Source organism: Scyliorhinus canicula, chromosome 4, assembly GCF_902713615.1.
Source record: "Scyliorhinus canicula chromosome 4, sScyCan1.1, whole genome shotgun sequence".
NCBI classification, from domain to species: Eukaryota; Metazoa; Chordata; class Chondrichthyes; order Carcharhiniformes; family Scyliorhinidae; genus Scyliorhinus; species Scyliorhinus canicula.
Genome location: NC_052149.1, coordinates 92069422 through 92090905, shown reverse-complemented (window position 1 = coordinate 92090905; position 21484 = coordinate 92069422). Strand labels below are relative to the sequence as shown.

Here is a 21484-nt window from a genome sequence, read left to right as displayed (position 1 = left end):
ATGTTGCTTAGCAACTGGGGCCTTGTAAGGTAGAGACGCTTTTAAGTTTTAGTTTAGCAAATTTGGTGGCAATTGACGATAGACAGTGAGAGAGAAGGCAACTCTCACAGCTCTGCGAGAATAAGTTGGTTTTAGAAGGCTGAAGAGCGAACATCTCTCTCAGCCTTGCTAGAAGAAAAGCAATACTGTGAAGTAATGGTTAAGAAAACAGATGTCGGAAATCTAAAGTCCAGCAAGTTAGGGAAACTAGAGAAATTAAGAGACGTGTCCAAAGAGCCTGGAGTTACATGAATGGAGACCATGGTATGATTCAGAAGAATTCAAGGAAGAGTAAACGAAGTGTTCGGAGTTAAAGATAATTGCAGTAACCTCATTTAAGGTGTGTGATGAATGGAAGCTTTTAGAAAATTTGGATGTAAATGTATGATGCAATTTATGGGTTAAAAGCCTGGGGTTGGAGTGTGATTGACTGCAGTGGTCCTGTTTAAACAAAAACCGGATTCTGTTTTGCAGGTCCTGGGAACTCTGGCATCCAGAAGGTGAAATTGACCAATATGAATGTGTTTTTCAGTCTTGGCTAATGCACTGTGGTTTGACTGAGGGCAGCATCTCTGGGGTGTTAATGTGCTTTCAGTCCCTGGAAAGTTAATTTGTTTTTCAGCGAAGGGAGAAAGATTTTTTGAGAAAGCTTTTGGAGAAGTCTGATCTGTCAATCCTTGTTTTGACCACAAGTAAAACCGTTTTCTCTCCCATTAGGAGAGATTGAAAAAAGAGTTATAATAGTTAAAACAGAGCAGTCTTGTCTGAAGATAAGGAAGAGGTTGAAAAGACCTAGTTGAAACAATGATTTGAAGATATTCAGCCAGAGTCTGAAGGGGTTCTAACATGAGTCTAAAATCTGTTCTATAGAGTAAGTATTGCACTTAAGATGGATTGAGAGTTATATATTTATTTTCTTGTTGTTAATGGGGAATTAAGTAGTAGTGATAAGGGGTAATAGTAGGCTGTTCTTTTTGGGTGTGAAGTTAAAGAATTTAATATTGTATTCATAATAACGTTGTTTTAAAATACAAAAATCCTATTTTTACATGCAATCACTCCTGGAGAAAATCATTCTTTCTGCACAGGCTTACAAAATAAACTAAAATATTGGGGTTTCGGTCCAGTATCCTAGCCACTGTTGGGGTCTGGTCTGGGATCATAATAGATGGGACAGCAACCTTCAGTGATAAATCAAATGTCTGATACCATTTTATAGTGTGGAAATTCGGAGTTAAAGCATTGTGAGTAGTTTGCACAGCAGCCAAAGCAAAGCAATCTAAAAGCGGCTAGTGTAATATCCTGGACTGGATTCGCCTTTAAATTTAGAGCGGAAACTTGGTTAAAAATTGTCATTTGCAAAACCTGGTCTGGATTTCAGAATGCAAACCGCTAAGGGAAAGCATAATTATGACAGAAGGGGACAGCACGGTGGCACAGTGGTTAGCACTGCCGCCGAGGTCCCAGGTTCAATCCCGGCTCTGGGTCACTGTCCGTATGGAGTTTGCACATTTTCCCTATGTTTGTGTGGGTTTCGCCCTCACAACTCAAAGATGTGCAGGGTAGGTGGATTAGTCACGCTAAATGTCCCCTTAATTGGAAAGAAAGAATTGCGCACTCTCATTTTTTTTAAAAAGGGGAACAAATGACAGAAGATTTTGCAGTGTGATTTTTGGAAACTCTCACATGACAATCATCCGGGGGGATTCTGAGGAGATATCCACAAACATTTGCTTGGGGTTCAGAGTGGAGAGTGTATTTGCCCACAGTCATCTTGTGTGCTTCAAAGGGACTTTGTGTTAATGAGATTTATAGATTAAGATGTACTTTGTCAGGGCGGCATGTGGTGCAGGGTTAGCCCTGGGACTGCGGCGCTGAAGACTGGGGTTCGAATCCCGGCCTGGGTCACTGCCTGTGTGGAGTTTGCACATTCTCCCCATGTCTGCATGGGTTTCACTCCGACAATCCAAAGATGTGCAGGTTAGGTGGATTGGCCGCGCTAAATTTTCCCTTAATTGGGAACAAAAATTATTGGGTACTTTAATTTTTTTAAAAAAAGATGTACTTTGTCATTTATGTGAATCCCAAAACCTGTGTGTAATTGTTAAGGTAAGTGGGGGGGGGGGGGGGGGGGGGGGGGGGGAGTAGAGCAGTATTGTATCCTAATCCAATTTTTTCATTTTTCATTTTTAAAAATTCTTGTTGTTAAAACTAATTTGCAGTCTTGTGACTCTCTTCCACCACATTTTATATAATAATGTAAAAGTTACGATCTTTTGAGCCAGTTCCATTCTGGAATCTCCACGTCCAATTATAACACCAACTGGGATTGTAACAATAGAGAAGCATCTCCTTGGACCAAAGAAGGTGAAGGGGAGATTTAACAGTGACAGGAGGGTCAGGAACCAGAGAGATACAGATTAAGGTAACTGGCAAAAGATCCGGGGGGAAATGAGAAATTTACTTAAAGTGTTATAATCTGGAATGCACTGCTGGAAAGAATAGTGGAAGCAATTGAATATGTACATGAAAAATAAACATTTGATGGACTATGAATAAAGTGTAGAGGAGTGGGAGTATTTGGCTAGCTCTTTGAAAGGGCCAACACAAGCATGATGGGCCAAATAGCCTCCTTTCCTGCTAAGCATGTTATGCAAGATTGAATGTTATATATATTGCTTGAGTATTCATCTCAGTGACTTTTGATTGCAAACACAAAATCCAGACAGTTCAACTGAAATGTACAGGGTTTAATGATTGTTACAGTGCCAAATGTTATTTTGCAACACTCTTGTCAAAAGGCTTGAGAACTCGGTTGGGATTTTAGTGTTTGCGATGGGGGATTCCCCCACTGGAATCCCACATCACTTTTCTCTTTAAGACCTGATACAGTTATATGGTACGCAGGCACTTACCTAGACAGTGTAGCGCATCGGTTGGATGAAGTTCCCAATAGTGATGAATTAAGTCTCTACCTCGAGAGCTGCTGGGTCAGATGCAAGGGCATGAGTGTGGCTTTCAATGATCCTGGGTCCCTCAATCGGGCACTGAAAACCTGTGAGCGGAGGACCTGCCACTAGACTGAGGCAGCACGGTAGCACCGTGGATAGCATTGTGGCTTCACAGCGCCAGGGTCCCAGGTTCGATTCCCCGCTGGGTCACTGTCTGTGTGGAGTCTGCACGTTCTCCGCGTGTATGTGTGGGTTTCCTCCGGGTGCTCCGGTTTCCCCCCCACAGTCCAAAGATGTGCAGGTTAGGTGGTTTGGCCATGCTAAATTACCCTTAGTGTCCAAATGCATTCAGGAGGGGTTATTGGGTTATTGGAAGAGGGTGGAGGTGGGGGCTTAAGTGGGTCGGTGCAGACTCGATGGGCCAAATGGCCTCCTTCTGCAATGTATGTTCTATGTAATCTATGTAGACTGCAGTCAAACTGGACAGGGTTTGCTGATCAGCCTTTGGGAGCCATGGAGACCTTTGCGAGTCCTGTTAAATCCCTGAGCCACCAATAAATTCCAGTGCTTTGAGTGGCTCGTTAATGAGTCTAATTGACATCCTTCTGTCAGTGGGCTATTTTCCCATGTCATGGCCACCCCCTCCCCCAGAAGTGGGTATTCCTGGCCTATTACCCCAGCACCCCGCCATCATGCCCACTGAAGTGGATCCATTAAATCCCAGCCATAGGCCTACATAATCTTTAAAATGCAAAAACAAGCTATCCGGCCCAATGAGTCTAGGCCTGCTTATTGCCCCTACACATGCCTTCTCCTTTTTCATTTAACCTATCTATGATTTACTGACCTTGCACTATTGCTTTAATACACGTGACTCAGTAAGTGACAGATACTTTGTTTACTCACTTTTATATCACCATAATACAGAATAATTAAGATAATAAAATCTAAAATCAATACGGTTAACTAAATTGTCAGTTTTGACCTCAGGAGAAAAAACATTTATTTTCAAGGGAAGAATTTATAAAATCTTGTGAAGTCAAGAATGAGGCAGATACTCATGCATAACAGTGCATTACATAAAAATATAAGAAAGCATGGAGCAAGGCAAAACAAATACATCCCAATATTTCCAACAGGCCATCGTAGGTTTTGTCCTACTTATTTAATCTAATTAGAGAAATGCTGCAAAATAACTCCCTACTCTCAACATGTAACCAAACAAAACCCCATAATATTCAACTATCCCTATACCTCAACTAATCCACCCTGATTTTATGTGTCCATAGACAACGGGCAGGATTCTCTGATCAGCGTTTCTTGACGGTGTCAACATGGCCTCTGGATCAACAATTCTGGCTCCTACAGGGGGCTAGCACACAGGGCCGGCTCAAGGCACCGGCAACTCGGGCAGTCGCCAGAGACTCGGATCCCGCGCATGCGCAGTTGGCCGGTGCCAACCAGCGCATGCGCGGTGGCCGCCCTCCCCCAGGGCGGCCCCCCCCGGCTCGGTCCCCCCCCCCCCCGCCCGGTCCGACCCCCCCGCCCCCCCCCCCCGCTCGGTTACCGCCCCCCCCCCCCCCCCCCGCCCCCCCCCCCCCCCCCCTCGGTCCGCCCCCCCCTCGGTCCGCCCCCCCCCCCTCGGTCCGCCCCCCCCCCCTCGGTCCGCCCCCCCCTCGGTCCGCCCCCCCCCCCCCCCCTCGGCCCCGCCCCCCCCTCGGCCGCCCCGGCCCCGCCCCCCGGCCCCGCCCCCCCCAAGGGCGCCGAAGTTCAGCTTGCCCGGGGCGCCAGCAACCCTAGGGCCGGCGCTGCTAGCACAGCACTGGAGCGGTTCATGCCGCTCCAGCTGCTGATTGCGGCGTCAACTGGTGCTCCAGGTTCCGTGCTTGCGCAGTGGCACCAGCGCAAATGCGTACATGCGCAGTGGCTCCCTTCAACGCGCCGGCTTATTTACGATGGCCGCTCGGATCATCCTGGGCCGAGAATTGGCGGGCCGGCCACGTAGAGTGCCCCCGACCAGCGCCACGCCAATGGCGCCAATTCTCCGCTCTAAGGAGAATTGCGTGCCAGCATCGGGGCGGCGTGGCACGATTCGAGCCAGTCACGGGGATTCTCCGGCCCAGCACGGGCTGAGAGAATCCCGCCCAACATATCCAGTAGCACAGTGGTACCATTATACTCCACGGAGTACTTGCTGCTCTCATAGCATTGCAATTCCCAATCTCAGAGTCAAGAGCAGCAAATACTTTTTCTGGTAATCTGCTCAACATTTTCACAGCTCTGTGAAAAAAATCTGCCCCAATCTCCAGGTTTACGAGAAACTTCTCAACTTTAATCTGTGCACTCTTTCTTGGTGACCATAATCTATAAATTAAACAGTCAATTTACATTTACATCAGTAAAAATGAGAATTCTGAATTCTCCCTCTGTGTACCCGAACAGGAGCTGGAATGTGGCAACTAGGGGCTTTTCACAGTAACTTCATTGCAGTGTTAATGTAAGCCTACTTGTGACAATAAAGAAGATTATTAAAAGGTTATTATTAAATGTAATTTACTGGCTATGCTGCCATTCTAAGATGTGGAACATGTCAAGCCTCAATCGGTTTTCTCCAAGGAAAATAAACTCCGCTTTGAAAGTCTGCTCATAATTCAGAGTACTGCACCCCAGAATCATACTGGTCATTTTGTTACAAACTATGGCCAATCATCAATGTCACCTTAAAAATTGGGCGCGATTCAACGGAAAAGTTAATTTGTGGCAGGTTTTTCAGGGAGTTGGCTCTGCCGGTGAGTTCTCTACCGCTATCCAATGACACTATCGCTTTTTTGGGCTCTGGGGAGTTTCTCACCGGTTTAGCCCAGACTTAGAGGGCTGGATTCTCCGCTGTCGGGATTCCCTGTTTCGCCGGCAGCCCAGGTTTTCCCGGTGGCGTGGTGCTGTCTACAGTGGGAAACCCGATTGACCGACTGGCAAGATGGAGAATCCCACCCAGAATTCTTTTCAGCACTGGGGAGATGAACTCAGAGATTGTGCCGCCATTTTGAAAGGGTGTACCAAACTCTAATTGAGTTGTGGGTCCCCCACACTCCCCACACATGAACAATGTTACTCCCCCCACACATATGGTCACTACCACCCCCCCCCCCCCCCAGTGAGGACATCCAGTTCCTGAGGATCCCCCTCTTCAGGCACCCCCTTCCAGGATCACACCCATCATCTCCCCACCTTCCCAGAGGTCCCTACGTACCTGCCATGCACAGCCCACCCTTCATACCACCCCCCCCCCCCACAGCCTTTCATGGAAATGCCCCCCATGGCCCCTGAGCCTTGGCAGTGCCACCCTTGCACTTGGGTACCGTTGAACTGCCATCCTGGCATCCAGGCAGTGTTCCTGTCAGCTTGGCAGGGCCATCCAGGCATCTTGGCAGTGCCAAGGGGCCTGTGTTCCAGCAGGAGGGTCAGGGAGCCACCCTGCACTGACCTTGACTACCTGGGGTTTACAAAGGCCCGGGAGACCCCCGGGGGGTGCCGTTCCACCTGACCCACATTTGTGTGGACCAGTGCTGAAAGGCGCCCATCTGCGCCTCGCTGGAGACAGCGGTCGATCCTGGGCAAGTTTGCTGGAGTCGGTTGCGCGTGTTGTCTGGTCACGCCCCTTCTGGGCATGGGTCTGACGCCTCGCGGGACCTGGGTCATTCCGCGGGGTGTGGCGGAAACCCGCGGCATTGACCGCACCGAGCTTGAGCGGCAATGCAGCTGGTCGATCGCCAGAGAGTATTCAGTGAGCAAATGGGGAAACAGAAAAGGTTCAACCCTCAATGTTATCCAATGCTGGAAGTATCTTCAGAATAATTCGGGCATGGCTGCGCCACTCCCTGCAAAATGAATATCCTCTGAACAACTGCTCTCCAAGCAACATTTGTCACCTTTGCTGCCCTAAAATAATTTGACAAGGCGCTATATAAATGCAAGTTGTTGGTGGTGCTTTTTAAACAGTAAGTACGTGGGAAATTTTCAGTACATAATCCGTTTAAATTCCCAGCAAGTACACTCTGAGGTAAAGTCTACTGGGTTTTGTGCCATTATGTCCAAAAGGGGTGAAAATGTTAAACAGAGCAATTATATTCGATGGCCTCAAGGTCAGAGGATCCAGTATTAATTGTGAATTGTTCTGAGTAAAATGATTTGATAAATTAAAAATGTTGAGATGACTTTTATATCTCACCAGGGCCACCTTCCTTCACAGTCGCACCGATCCACAGTGCTTTCGTCACCCTCATAGATTGCATGAAGCTGGCCAGTTTCTGATTATCTTCAATTGTCCCGATGGTGGTCAGAAATCCAAACCCTTGCCGGCACAATCTCTCTGCTGCTGTCCACTGCAGCTGCTCCGGCACATATTCATAATAGTAATTCCGGTAAAGGAAACATCTCCTGTCCTGTGATATCAGCTGTGATTCTAGGAGGGGTGAGATGAGACATTTCTGTGATCAACTGTTAAGCAGTTAGGGTAAAATGTTTGATTGCGATGCTGAAATCTACTGACCTGCAAGCATGCCACCGACACAGAAAAACTGCGGATAAAATCAAAAACAGATTCAAAATGACATTTGGAACTGGAAGAAGCGCAAACCTGGTGCTTGGCAATATCTATAAAAGTCGTTTTCACTTACAAGGGTGGCCCAGTATGGAAGAACCACTCCGAGGTGCATATTCCTGTGGAGGTGGTAAAAACAACCAAATCGAAAGTCTTTCTTTGGGATCAACCAGGTTTAACATAAGAATGGGACGAGTGTGGCGTTTAAAAAGGACGAAGTAATCAGCTCGGAATCCCAATGTATCCCCAGATCTTTGGCGTTAATGACAAAGCAATTAATTTCCCATTTGTCTTCTCTGTAATACAGCGACTGTGACAAATTTATGCCGAAATTGCCCTTTCCCGTTGTTTAACCTGTAGACACGCAGGCTAAAAAGCAACAGAGGGTTTCCCATCTATTTAACAGTTTAAAAGTACTTCCAGATTACACAAAAGGAGACAGATTTATTTCGCATTCACTTATTACATTTTAACGCGTTTATCGTACCACTCGATAATAACGATTTGAAGTCAGACATAAAACGCATTTATTGCAAATCGCGACCTCACATTAGTCACACACCCAGCTCTGAATTTACACATTCCCGGGGGTGCAATGAAAGCTCATCTTTGTGTCACCCCGAAGTTGGAATGAGTAAAAAAAAGGGGGGAGGGGGATGCAAAGGTGATTTGGTCCCGTGCTGCCCCCATCTCCTACCAGTTGCAGAGATAAAACCGACGTGCAAGCCAGAAGGAATCCCGGGCCATTGGTCATTTCCCTCGCATATGTTTCGAAGTGGAGTCAATGTTCTCGATGCCCCTCGGTCCCTGTCTCGACCCACGCCTGTCTGATTCTCAGCTCGTCTCTCCTTCGCCAATTCAAATGTCGCTTCTCCAAACGATGGTTTTCATTTTCACCTCACACACTCTTGTGACAATGACAAAAAGCCGAGTCTCGAGAAGATGGGTGTTTTGCAAACTTATTTCACGCGTGAACATGCCCCAATACGCAATCCATTCTGAGGGGTGAAGTTGGTGCAATGTACTTCTCAAAAATAGCAATCGAGGAATAAAGAATGCATCCGCCCACCTGGCACGACAGCCTATCCAAATAGCTCTGCTGTTAATTGACAACTAAATTAACCTACCAGGAGTGCTCACTCAAAAGTGCCAAGACAGGTTACAAGGAAGAGAGAAACGTAGATAGGTCCGTTACTTTTTAAAAAAATATTTTTATTAAGGTATTTGAAATGTTTTTAAAAATAACATAGACAATGACATCAACATGGTATAATAAACATTCCCCCCCCCCCCCATCTCAATCTTCACACACCCCAACCAGAAAACAACAGTCCGCCTCCCCCCCCCCTCTTGGAATAATGCATCTGCTGACATTTTAATTTTCCCCGAGAAAGTCGACGAACAGCTGCCACCTCCGGGTGAACCCTACCATTGACCCTCTTAAGGGGAACTTTATTTTCTCGAGATTGAGAAACCCAGCCATGTCACTAACCCAGGTCTCTACACTCGGGGCTTTGAGTCCCTCCACATTAACAAGATCCGTCTCCGGGCTACCAGGGAAGCAAAGGCCAAGAAGCCGGCCTCTTTCGCCCCATGAACTCCCGGCTCTTTCGACACTCCAAAGATCGCTACCTCCGGACTCGGCACCACCCGTATTTTTAGCACCGTGGACATTGCCTTAGCAAAACTCTGCCAAAACCCTCTAAGCTTCGGGCATGCCCAAAACATGTGGACATGATTTGCTGGGTTTCTCGCGCACCTCACACACCTGGCCTCTACCCCGAAAAACCTTCTCATCCAGCCGCTGTCATGTGTGCCCGGTGGACTACCTTAAATTGTATCAGACTGAGCCTGGCACATGATGAGGAGGTATTAATCCTGCTTAGGGCATTTGCCCATATACCAGCCTCAATCTCTCCTCCTAGCTCATCCTCCCACTTGCCCTAAAGCTCCTCCACCGGAGTTTCCTCCGCCTCCGAAAGCTCCTGGTCAATATTTGAAACCTTCCCCTCTCCCACCCAGGTACTGGAGACTACTCTATCCTGTGTCCCCGTGGCGGCAGCAGCGGAAAGGCCGGCACCTGTTTTCTCAGGAAGTCTCGCACATGCTAATATCTAAACCGGTTCCCTGCTGGAAATTCAAATTTATCCTCCAAGGCTTTCATGCTGGGAAAGTTCCCATCTGTAAATAGATCCCGCATCCTTCTAATTCCTCCCCTTTGACTCCTCCGGAACCCACCATCTAGCCTACCGGTACAAACTGATGATTAGTATAAATCGCGGTCCAAACCGATGCTCCCTCCATTCTCTTATATCTCCTGCATTGCCTCCAGAATCTCAGAGCCGCCACCACCACCGGATTGTGGAGTATCAGGCCGGAGAGGACGGAAGAGGTGCCATTATCAGTGCTCCCAAACTGGTGTCTTTGCATGACGCTGTCTCCATCCGCTCCCATGCCAACTCCTCCCCCAGAACCCACTTCCTAATTATGACTATATTAGCCGGCCAGTAGTAATTGCAGAAGTTCGGAAGCGTCAACCCACCCTCCCCCCGATTGCGCTCCAGCAACACTTTCTTCACTCGTGGGGTTTTACCCACCCACACAAAGCCTAAAATAATCTTATTCACCCGCTTAAAAAAGGCCCGCGGGATGAAGATGGGGAGGCACTGAAAAACAAATAGAAATCTAGGGAGGACCGTCATTTTCACAGTCTGTACCATCCCTGCCAGTGACAGTGGGAGCATGTCCCATTTCTTAAAGTCCCCTTCCATTTGTTCTACCAGCCGGGATAGGTTTAACTTATGCAGTGCCTCCCATTCCCGGGCCACCTGGATTCCCAGATATTGAAAGCTCTTCCCTACCACTCTAAGTGGCAGCTCTCCCAGTCTCTTCTCCTGTCCTCTTGCCTGGATCACAAACATCTCGCTTTTCTCCATGTTCAATTTATACCCTGAAAAATTACCAAATTGGTCCGTTACTTTTAAAGATGCAGCATTGATTTATGAGCGGGATATAATTAACCTTATGTCCAAGAACAGGCACAAAATAAACCTTTTAATAAAAACAGAAAATAGGAAGAAGAGGCGATTTGGCCCTTCCAAACTGTTCAGCCATTCATTATGATCATGGCTGATCATCCAACTCAATAACCTAAGCCCGCCTTCACCCTATAGCCTTTGATCCCCTTAGCTCCAGATGCTATATCCAACTGCATCCTGAAAACATACAGGGCGGGATTCTCCGTTGGCTTATGCCAAAATTGCAAAATGTGATTGGGCGGAGAATAGGTTCCGGCGCTAAAATCGCAGCGGCACTGATTTGACGCCAAATCGCAATTTTCTGTCACCTCGACAGCGGCGTCAATGCGGTCCGGAATGCATATCATTAGCAGGCCCGACCCAGTATTTTCCATGACCACCGCGATGCTCCGCCTCCAATGGGCCGAGTTCCCGACAGAGCGGTTCACTTGTGCTTTTAAAAGTCGTGAAACCGCCGTCATGGCTGCTGAGGGAGAGAGAGGGGGTATGGAAAATGTCCAACATCGCCATAGCTTTTTGACAGTTGTGCCGCTGGCTGGGGGGGCTTTTGCCAGGGCCAGGGGGGAGTAGCGGGGGGCAGTGGCGGACTGGGTCTAAAAATATTAGTTGCCAGGAGACTAAGGGGGCCCACCCACAACTACAATGCTATCATTTAATTTTCATAATGAATAAATAAAATTTTCAAAAAATACATATGGAAAAAAGGGTACAATTAAAATTTTTGTGGAAAAAATGTGTATTTCTTAGTAATTACAGTGTACATGTACTGTACATATTACTGGCAGTAGATACCAAATGTAAATACAGAATGTTATAATTGAATTTTCTATTTATTTTTTTAAATTTTAAGTAATTGGTTGATATTTTTAAATAGTTTACTGCACAATTTACACATTAACAGATAGTTCAAAAGCCCAATAGAGCATTGCATGCAGTCCACTATATTAAGAGCAATCGTTTGTGTTTGCTAGATGATTGTGCGAATCTGCCAATAATTGCTTCTGCATCCAATTCATCTAACAATTCCTTTTCAATGGATAGCAACATGTATGATTCCAAATTCTCCTCAGACAGCAAATTTCTTAACCTTGTCTTTATGATCTTTAGCTTTGAAAATGTACTCTCACATTGGACTTGAGTAACTGATAGTGTGCAGATGACTTTATAAAGTTCACAAAGGTTATCATATGCCTTGTCATGAAGTCTAGTGGATGCCAGAATTTTTAGTACACACGATGGGCAAGTGCTGCAAATTTTACAATTGTTGCAACTGGAATCCATATTCTCACCATCATTAAGCAATAGCTTTAATACATCAAAGTTTGAAGCAAAAGAAAACAATTCCAATATTACTTGATCTTTGCTGATTTGTGGAAATAGCTTAATAATACCTTCCAATGCTTCATCTTCAAGGCCCTTCTCTGCAATAGTGTTAAACTTTGCTGGGTCCAAGCAGGACAAATCTTTATACAACTGTTTGTGTTGTACAAAGCATGATTCTAGTGACTGGACAATGCGATCCATTATTAGGTTAAACACATTTACTCGAAAATCAACTAGAGAATCTGAGGAATTTCTTTCATCATCAATAAGCTCATCTGCCATTCTTTTCTTCTTCCTCTGCCTCTTAACTGGCAATGCTGTTTCCAACGCATCAATTTCCAATGTTTGATTTTCATCCATATTCATCTGTGAAATTCTGTCATTACATTTATTTACAAATTCCAAAGCCTTGCTGTGAACGTTATCAAATGTTCTTGTCTGTTCCTTCAACTTTGTTGTAGCTGAATCTACCAAACTTCATGCAGTAAACATATCTAAACCACTTGTCTGTAGATAACTTGATAACGGGGTTGTAGTTTCAAATATATACAAGTAAGTAAATGCTGTCAATATGGTTTCAAACTTTAGAAGACTTTGAAGTAAAACATTTGCTTCATGTTTTGTTTTTGCATCAAACTTTTCTGAATCTTGTATCATTGATAAGCATGTCAATAGGTTTACGAAAGTACTGGCAGCGGCATCATCAAAACGTCCAAATATAGTTGTTGCTGCATTGGATTTTCCTGACCATCTGGTCTCACCAATTAGCTTTAATCGTTTCATTTTTTCTTGTCCTAGATGTTTTCCAACAACTTCTATCCATACAGCCATTCTCTTGTATGATGCTTTCACAAAAGTTGCTATATTCTGGAGCAAATTGAAAAAAGAAACTGTCGGCACACAACATTTTGTTGTTTCAGTTATCACCAAATTCAAGACATGGGCATAGCACCATATATGAACATGTTGATCAGCCACATCAGCAATTTTACTTTGTAAACCATTATACTGGCCATGGTAGCTTGCAGCGCCATCTGTGCTATCAGATAAACATTTTTGGGGGTCAATTTTAAGATGCTGTAATGTTTCAATCAATAGATCAAAAAGTCCCTGTCCTGTACCATCATTACTTGGCACAACTGAAAGTAGTCGCTCACAGATAATACCTTTAAGCACATACCGAATAATAATGCTAAACTGATCGATGGATGAATTATCTTGTGTTGAATCAACCTGAATAGAATAATATTTTGCTTGAGAAACTTCATGACTAATTCTTTCTTTTATCATATTCTTCATAATTTTGATTAACATGTTTATAGTTGTTTTACTCAGGTATGTAACAAGTCCACCACGGCCTTTACTTTGAACCTTTCCTTGTTGCTCTAATCATTTGATTCTTTGTTTAGACTTGTTTTGCACTGCAGAAACGTGAGCTGCCATAATGGGGTCATATTTTGCCATCAACTGCACTGTAGCTAAAAAATTGCCATGATTCAGAACCTCATTATCTAGAGTGTAGGCCGATTCATTTCTGTGACCTCGAAAAGGAAGTGCTTGCTTGCCTAACATCTTTATGATGTCTATAATCCTCATGACAATACTTCTCTGCTTCAATACTTCTTCTTTCCTTTTAATTAGTGATGCTGCAAAAATTTTATCTAAGGGGCCATCATTAACCACACTGATATATTGCTGAGCATTTCTGACATGTGTTGTTGTCGATTCATGTAAAGTCAAGCTCTGGCTAATACGCCTGTAGTCACTAAAGCCACGTACAAAGGGTGATGGATTACAAGTGTTGGGAAACTCAAAGGCTAAGCAGTATGAACAATATAAGCATCTATTTTCTTTGTTATATGTTAGCCATTTTCTTGGGACTGAGTCATTCATAATTTTCCTCTCATACAAACGAGCATCAAATGGCAGATCATCAAGTGGCTGAAGTGGATGTTCAGCAAAAAACTGTTTTAGCTTTGCTCGTGATGGATATTGGAAGATTCCAGTAATTGATCTTTCATTTTCTTGCGTAGGTTCATTTACAGGATGTGCTTCAGAAACCAAGTCATTTATGCTTGAAGGAATATCTGATTCCCTGTCACTAGTTGAAGCTATGTGTTCAGATGTTGCAACTATAGGCAGTACAGATACCGGAACAAGGAAGCCAGAAGAAATATTGGGCCTAAGTTGATTAGTAATGGATGCACTTGTATTTGTCTCTACATTCAAAGTAGCTCTTCTCTGTTCTTGTAACTCGCATGTCATTGCATCATCACCATGAGCATTGTTTCTTGCTTCTTGATTATTTGTTGCAGAACTGGATATTGATGTGGATTGGGCTTGTGGTATTATAAACTCTGTAATAGGCCTGCATCGCTTGGCTGATTCCTTCCTTTCTGCTTCTTTTTGTTCTTTGCGTTTTAGTGACCAGATTTATGCTTTTTCTTTTCCATGCTGGTAGGGGTAATATTCCTGAAATAAAAACTTAATTAAAAATAGCCCACATTGGGAAAAATGAATATTGATGATTGCAAGAATAACTTGAAGGAACGCCAGATAAACCCCTACTTGATAAAAAATATAAAATAACTTACTTATACTTCAATAGGCTATGTTCATTAGTCAATACTACTGTGGCCGTTGCAGCTTCAGAAGAGGAGACAATCCACTGTCCAGTGTTCACACCAGCAAGCAACTGAGACAACTGTTGAAACTTAGAAGTTTGGTCTGACTATAGTAAGACATTAAGAATGGTCCCACGACCAAAGTTAACATGTCCAGTTTGATACCAATGTAGTGTTACAAGTCGCAACCCTTTGAGTTTACCGATCATGGCTTATCACTTCAATATCTTTGACCTCATGATTCACGGTCTAAGGTACCGCTTCTCCTTTTCGGTGACCTCACGACCCTATGTACTGCTTGATATCCTGCTTCGTTCCTTCATACACTGAGTGATTATTTGTTTGTTTCTTTATTGCCTATTTATTTGGTATTGCTCTTTTTAAAAACAATTATATTTTATTAAGTTAGAATACAAATCTCAGGAAAGAAGTTGGAGATTTATTTATCTAATTAATTATAATTTTTAAGGGCCCTTCAGAGATTCACGGGCCCCTTCTTGGCTCTCCGGGCCCCGGACCGATGTACCGGCTGAACCAAGACTACTGCTTGATATCCTTTGAAGTTGCCGACCATCTCAAATCACGAATTGTAACTTTATCTTTAAATTCACATACTCTTGCTGAAAACATGGAATTTCCTTAATTATGCCTGACCCGGGCCCCCCTATTCCACATCCTTCCACTACCTCCCCTGCTTCGTTCCTTTTCATGCACTGCTTATTTGTGTCCTGTTCTTTTTTTTTCTTATTCCTTTTTATTACTAAAACAGTTGTCTGTGTTTGTTTCTTTATTGCATTTTTATTTGATATAGGGGGCCCACTTCATCAGGGGCCCACTTGCCATCGGGCAAGCTGACACCCTGGCCAGTCCGCCACTGGCGGGGGGTGGCTAGGAGGTGGGCTGTGGGGTCGGGGTGGACGGGCAGGGAACACCATTGCTGCAGCCGGAAAGCCATCCATGCAGCTGCACACGCCTCTGCTTGTCCACTGTGAACGTAGGGCCGCGAGTTGTACAGATGTCCCCCCACAGGCCACCCCCCAAGTGCCCTCTGGCTCCAGCTGACCCATCAGCTGCATGGGCGCGCTCCAGCACAACCAGTGCCATCTTTTTTTTAAATTTGTTTTTTCCAATTAAGAGGCAATTTAGCCTGACCAATCCACTTACCCTGCACATCTTTGGGTTGTGGAGGCGAAACCCACGCAAACACGGGGAGAATGTGCAAACTCCACACGGACAGTGACCCAGGGCCGGGATTGAACCTGGGACCTGAGCGCCGTGAGGCAGCAGTGCTAACCAGAGCGCCATCGTGCTGCCCATTCAACCAGTGCCATCTTGTTGGCTGGGATGAGTGTGTGTGGTGATTGCCATGCGTATATGTGGCTGCAGCTTGTCAGCCTCCCGAGTGTCAATCGCGGACCATGTGAATCCCGCACTGTTAGAATCGATTGTGTTCCACATGGCGCCAGTGCTAGCCCCTCCACAGTAGCAGAATCGGTCCAGATTCAGCACCAGTTTTGTTGCCGTGAGGGTCAACACTTAGTCAGCAGAAACAGAGAATCCAGCCCACAATGTTTTGGCCTCAACTATTTTCTGCAGTGACGAATTCCACAGGCCACCCACTCTGACTGAAGAAATTTCTCCTCATCTCTGTCTAGTCTGCATCCTCAGACTGTGACCCTGGTTCTGGACAGGCTTACCATCCAGAACATCTTTCTTGCATGTACCCTGTCTTGTCCTGCTAGTATTGTATAGGTTTCCCCTCTCCTAATTTATGGCCATTCAGATAATTGTCCACCTTCCCGTGTTTGTTACTAAATGGATTGAAATCTGTAACAAAAAAAAACTAGAAAATGCTGGAAAAGCACGATTGGCAGCATCTGTGGTGAAAAAAATGTAAAAGCTTCAGGTTGTTGAACTTTCATCACAACTGTTAAACGTTAGAGATGGAGTTCTCAAGTACAGAGGCAGGAAAGGTGTAGAAGGATGGAAAGGACACATGGGGAAATAGTGAATTGAATGATGATGCTCGTAAAAGGGACTAGTGAGGAGAAAATAATAGAAAATAAAATGGGTCCAGAAGATATGAAAATTATATCAGCAACAGTTGTCCAAACAAAAAAGTGAGCTGTGGTTATGATCTGAAATTATTATTGGAAATACTGGTGTGAACGGTGGCTATGGATGTAGAGAAATGGAGAGAATGGAATACAGTCCTTAGAGCAACATGGGTAGGTGGAAATGTAATAAAATATAGCTGTGGCAGTCAGGAGGTTTATATAGAAATTGGCAGACTGCCGACTTCTGGAAAAGGACACGAGAGGAAGGGAAGACTCAAAAGAGAAATTTTCTAATTTGGGGTGAGAGCAGAAAGTGTCATCGTTAGGGTCGTCAACATACCAGAAAAAGTGGTGAGCGAGTGTAAGGTTGTGCAGGATTAAAACAGTGAATGTCCCAATTATCCCAGCAATAGGCAGGTATAGTTCGGGCCCATCCTTGTTCCCCTAGCAACATATTTTATTCAGGAATTGAGTGGAGTCAAAGTTCAAACATTTTTTATTGGTTTTACATTTATTTATAATAACACTTGCTAGGGCTCTCATACAACAATAAAAAGGAATCTACAAAGACAGGTATATGAAAAGGAAAGAAATGAAAGACAAACAGGTGTATGTCAAAAGTAATATATGTACACTTGTGGGGCCCCTATTTTTGAGCCCGCAGTGGTCGGTTGCCGCAACCGTGCCATTTAATTATGTACATGCTGCCTCCTGGTATTAGAACATACCGGGGGCGAGTTTCTTATCAGCTGGATGTGCTGTTGTGGTCGCACCCATGTGCGTCTTTGCCACCTGTCCCTCCTGCCTCCCCTGCCCTACTTTCCTGCATTTTTCTTGATGACCTCTGTTATGGACCAGGGTTTAGAAAACTCCAAAGTATATCATGGAGTTCACCTGACCTACAACTGTTTATTGATTTTGGTTATGATGAGTACAAGGGTCTGTCTTTCAGGTGTTATTCAACAGAAAGGCAGCCATGCACCTGCCTGCCTGCCCCCCCCCCCCCCCCCCCCCCCCGGCCCTGAGGGGCAGTTAAGAGTCAACCACATTGCTGTGGGTCTGGTGTCACATGTAGGCCAGACCAGGTAAAGACGGCAGATTTCCTTCCCTAAAAGGACATCAGGTCCAAATGGGTTTTTCCAACAATCGACAATGGTTTCATGGTCATTAGACTTTTTAATTCCAGATAATTTAGAATTTTGTTTTAAATTCCTGCTGTGGTGAGATTCGAACCCTGGTCCCCAAATCATTATCCTGTGTCTCTGGATTACTAATCCAGCAACAGTACCACAATGCCACCACATCCCCAAATTGGCTCCATATTTTCTGCAGTACAACAGTGACTGGATACTTCGATAACTGTAAAGCACTTTGGATGTCCTGACACTGTGAAACATATCCAATAAATGCAAGACTTTATTTTCTTTCTTAGTTGGAAGAAATTTCTGTTCATCCCAGACTGGCTGTTTGACAAGCAGTCTGACCACAGAGAGGTTGAAAGCAGACGTGGACAAGTAGAGCTAGGTGTTATCAATACACATGTAGAACCCAATATCATGCCTTTGGATAATGCCTTTGAGGGACAGCACATAGACATGGAATGGGAGAGTCAGGGATAGATCCTTGGAAGACTCAAGAGCCAACAATCATTGGTATGTGTGGCAGTGGTAAGAGAACAATTGCAGAGACATCAATTTCCAGCTCCCACAAATACCAGAATGGTTACTCATGTGATAGTGTCATGCGAATATCCCTTTAAGAAAAGTGTGCTTTATCAAATGGCTGCAGTGATGTCATTGTGTGGGTGGAGTTGGAAGCTCTTTTTGGCTCTGTATTTTGTTTAGCTTTCAGTCGGAGAGCTGTGTTCAAGCCAAGCAGATGTGTATTGATCTCTCTGCAATCTAAAGAATGTCTCCAGATCACTTGATGATTTCAAAGTAACACCTGTTTCTGTAAGGAATGCAAACCTACTGTCTTTGTTAAAAAGGGTTTTTTTGCTTTATGGAAGTTGTTTGGAAAGTGATTAATGGTTATCTATCGAGTATTGTATCTTTTTGGGGGGTTATCAGTGTTGGTAGTTGGTCAGATGTTTACTGTGGGTTTATAAGATGTTAACTGGATTCATAGAATAAGCATTATTTTTGTTTTAAAATACTTAGTTCGCTGTTCCATCACACTTGTAAACTGAGCCCTTGTGCTCCCCATAACCAAAATCTATTAAAAGTTGTGGGTCAGGTGACCTCCATAATATACTTTGGAGTTCTGTAAACCCTGGTGTTCTGTAAACCCTGGCCCATAATAACAGTAAAATACTGATGAAATTTACAGGCAGGTGAGGCTAATTAATACAACACTAATTCTTCCTTGCACCATTCATTGGTAAACAGAAAGTTGCTTTCGATTTGCTTCCTCCTTTGTAAGTTGTGACATATTTTCCAACCCCTCAGTTTTGGCGTGATCCAATTGTCTATTAATAACCCCACAGCAAGTTTGAGATAACTGAACTCTAAGGGTTACTTTATTGAACTCCGTAAAAACACAGCAGGGTCACAACATTGCATCCATACAGTAAAAGAGAGACAGAGAAAATAAAGATTTACAGTAAAGACCACAGAGAAATAAATATTATTTCACACGAGTGTAGAGTCCAGAATAAGTCCAATGAGGTATTCCTTCATGGAGCTCAGCTAGCTGGAAACAATTAATTAACTTTTCCGGTGGTGTTGACTTCACAAAATGTGACAGGCATACAGAGATGATCAGTTCTTGTAGGTAGATGGTCGAGAATTTCAAATAAAAGCAGTGTAAATGGGGCCAGATCTCCTTTTCTATGAGGCTGCTTGCTGGATGGTATACAGCAAACTGAAAAGGCAGTTCCACAAGCCAAAATTGCTGGCTTCACAAACTAGAGATCCATGTCAGGTAACTGTCGCCACTCCACTTTTGCTTTGACAAGAGCTGTGCATCCCTCATCTGAGTCCTTTGTCTGAACAGAGGTGTATTCCAGTTGGGCAGCCTGGGCTATGCAGGTGGCCTTTGAATGGCTCTCTTGAATTTAGTCTGTACAACCCACAGGGGGGTAATTAATGTTCTTCATGGAAAACAAGGCACGCTTTTCTCCAATACTGCCAAGTAGCTCCTTTTGTTCAGGGCCATAGGCTGACATAAATTCAGCCATTTTAAAAGGTCTTTGTCCAGCTTTAAAAATCTACAGAAATAGCCAAGAGAATATCTTTATACATTTCAAGGGTGGCACAGTGGTTAGCACTGCCGCCTACAGCGCTGAGGACACGGATTCGATCCCTGCCCAGGATCACTGTGTGGAGTTTGCACATTCACCCCGTGTCAACGTGGGTCTCACCCACACAACCCCAAAGATGAGCAAGTTAGGTGGATTGGCCACGCTAAATTGCCCCTTAATTGGAAAAAATAAATAATTGGGTGTTCTAAATTTATTTTAAAAAAGGATATCTTTATATATTTCATAAAAATGTATGTGTGAGGTCCCCTCACACTACCACTAGTAAGTAGGTCACCATCGACCTAGATGACCATATGCTGCATTCCCTTTTGAGAAAAAGAGCTGACTGGGGTGATTTAAAAAAAAAAAAATATGTTTTTTTATTCTCCTTTTTCACATTTTCTCCCAAATTTACACCCAACAATAAAAAATAATCAGTAACTAATGTAATGTCAATCCCCATATCAATAACAACGATCCTATCCTCCCACCAAACCCCAGACATTAGCCCACATGCTAACATAAACAAATGACAAAAAGGAATCAGGAATCACCCGTAGTTTCCATTAACACACACAGTCCCCCCCCCCCCCCCCCCCCCAAAATGTTCGATGTAATTCAATTCTCAAAAGTGCATAATGAATAACAGCCATGCATTGTAGAACCCCTCCATCCTTCCCCTCAGTTCAAATTTGACCTTTTCAAGCGTCAAGAGTTCCAGCAGGTCCCCCCGCCGCACCAGGACACAGGGTGGAGGTTGTTCTCCACCCTTATAGGATCTGCCTTCGGGCGATCAATGAGGTGAAGGCTACAACATCTGCCTCCGTGCCCGTTTCCAACCCCAGCTGGTCCGACAGCCCGAATATGGCCTCCTGAGGCCTGGGTCCAGTTTCACATGCACCACTTTAGAGATTATCCTAAACACCTCCTTCCAGTATTCCTCCAGCTTTGGACAGGACCAAAACATATGAACGTGGTTTTCAGGGTCCCTCCTGCAACGTCCAGATACATCTTCTATCCCCTCAAAGAGCCGGCTCATCCTCGCCCGTGTAAGGTGCGGTCTGTACACCACCTTCAGCTTTATCAGCCCCAACCTCGCACACGAGGTGGAGGCGTTCACCCTCCGGAGCACCTCACACCAGAACCCCTCCTCCATACCCTCTCCCAACTCCTTCCTCCCACTTTGCCTTGATCCCTTCTAGCGACACCTTCACCTCCTCCAAAATAGCCCCGTAAACCGCCAATACTACCCCCTTCTGCAGTCCCCCCCGTCATCAGCACCTCCTCTAGCAATGTGGAAGCCGGCTCTACTGGGAAGCTCTGTATCTCATTTCTGGGAAAGTCTCGAACCTGCATGTATCTAAATATTTCCCCCTGCTCCAGTCCATACTTCGCTCCCAGCTCCTTCAATCCCACAAAACGAGTCCCAAGGATTAAATCTTTTAGTGTCCTAATACCTTTCTTCTCCCATCTCCGAAAATTTCCATCCCACTTCCCTGGCACAAATCTATGGTTCCCCCGAATCGGTATTTCCCTTGATCCTGCCCCCAACCTGAAGTGCTGTCGAAACTGCCTCCAAATTCTCAATGAAGCTATTACTACCGGACTCCC

The 21484-nt window shown here is 44.7% G+C and overlaps 1 protein-coding gene across 1 annotated transcript in view; it reads right to left on the bottom strand.

Annotated features, from left to right (window-relative positions):
- LOC119964807 (adhesion G-protein coupled receptor D2) overlaps window positions 1-8606 on the bottom strand; it is a 447246-nt gene extending 438640 nt beyond the window's left edge. The window contains exons 1-3 of the mRNA XM_038794816.1: window positions 8288-8606; window positions 7540-7567; window positions 7219-7452 (exon numbers count right to left, since the gene is read on the bottom strand). Of these exons, the coding sequence (XP_038650744.1) occupies window positions 7219-7452; window positions 7540-7567; window positions 8288-8344 (319 nt within the window). The 5' untranslated portion in view covers window positions 8345-8606. The remainder of the gene's footprint in view (window positions 1-7218; window positions 7453-7539; window positions 7568-8287) is intronic.
- Between the last annotated feature and the right edge of the window lie 12878 nt (window positions 8607-21484).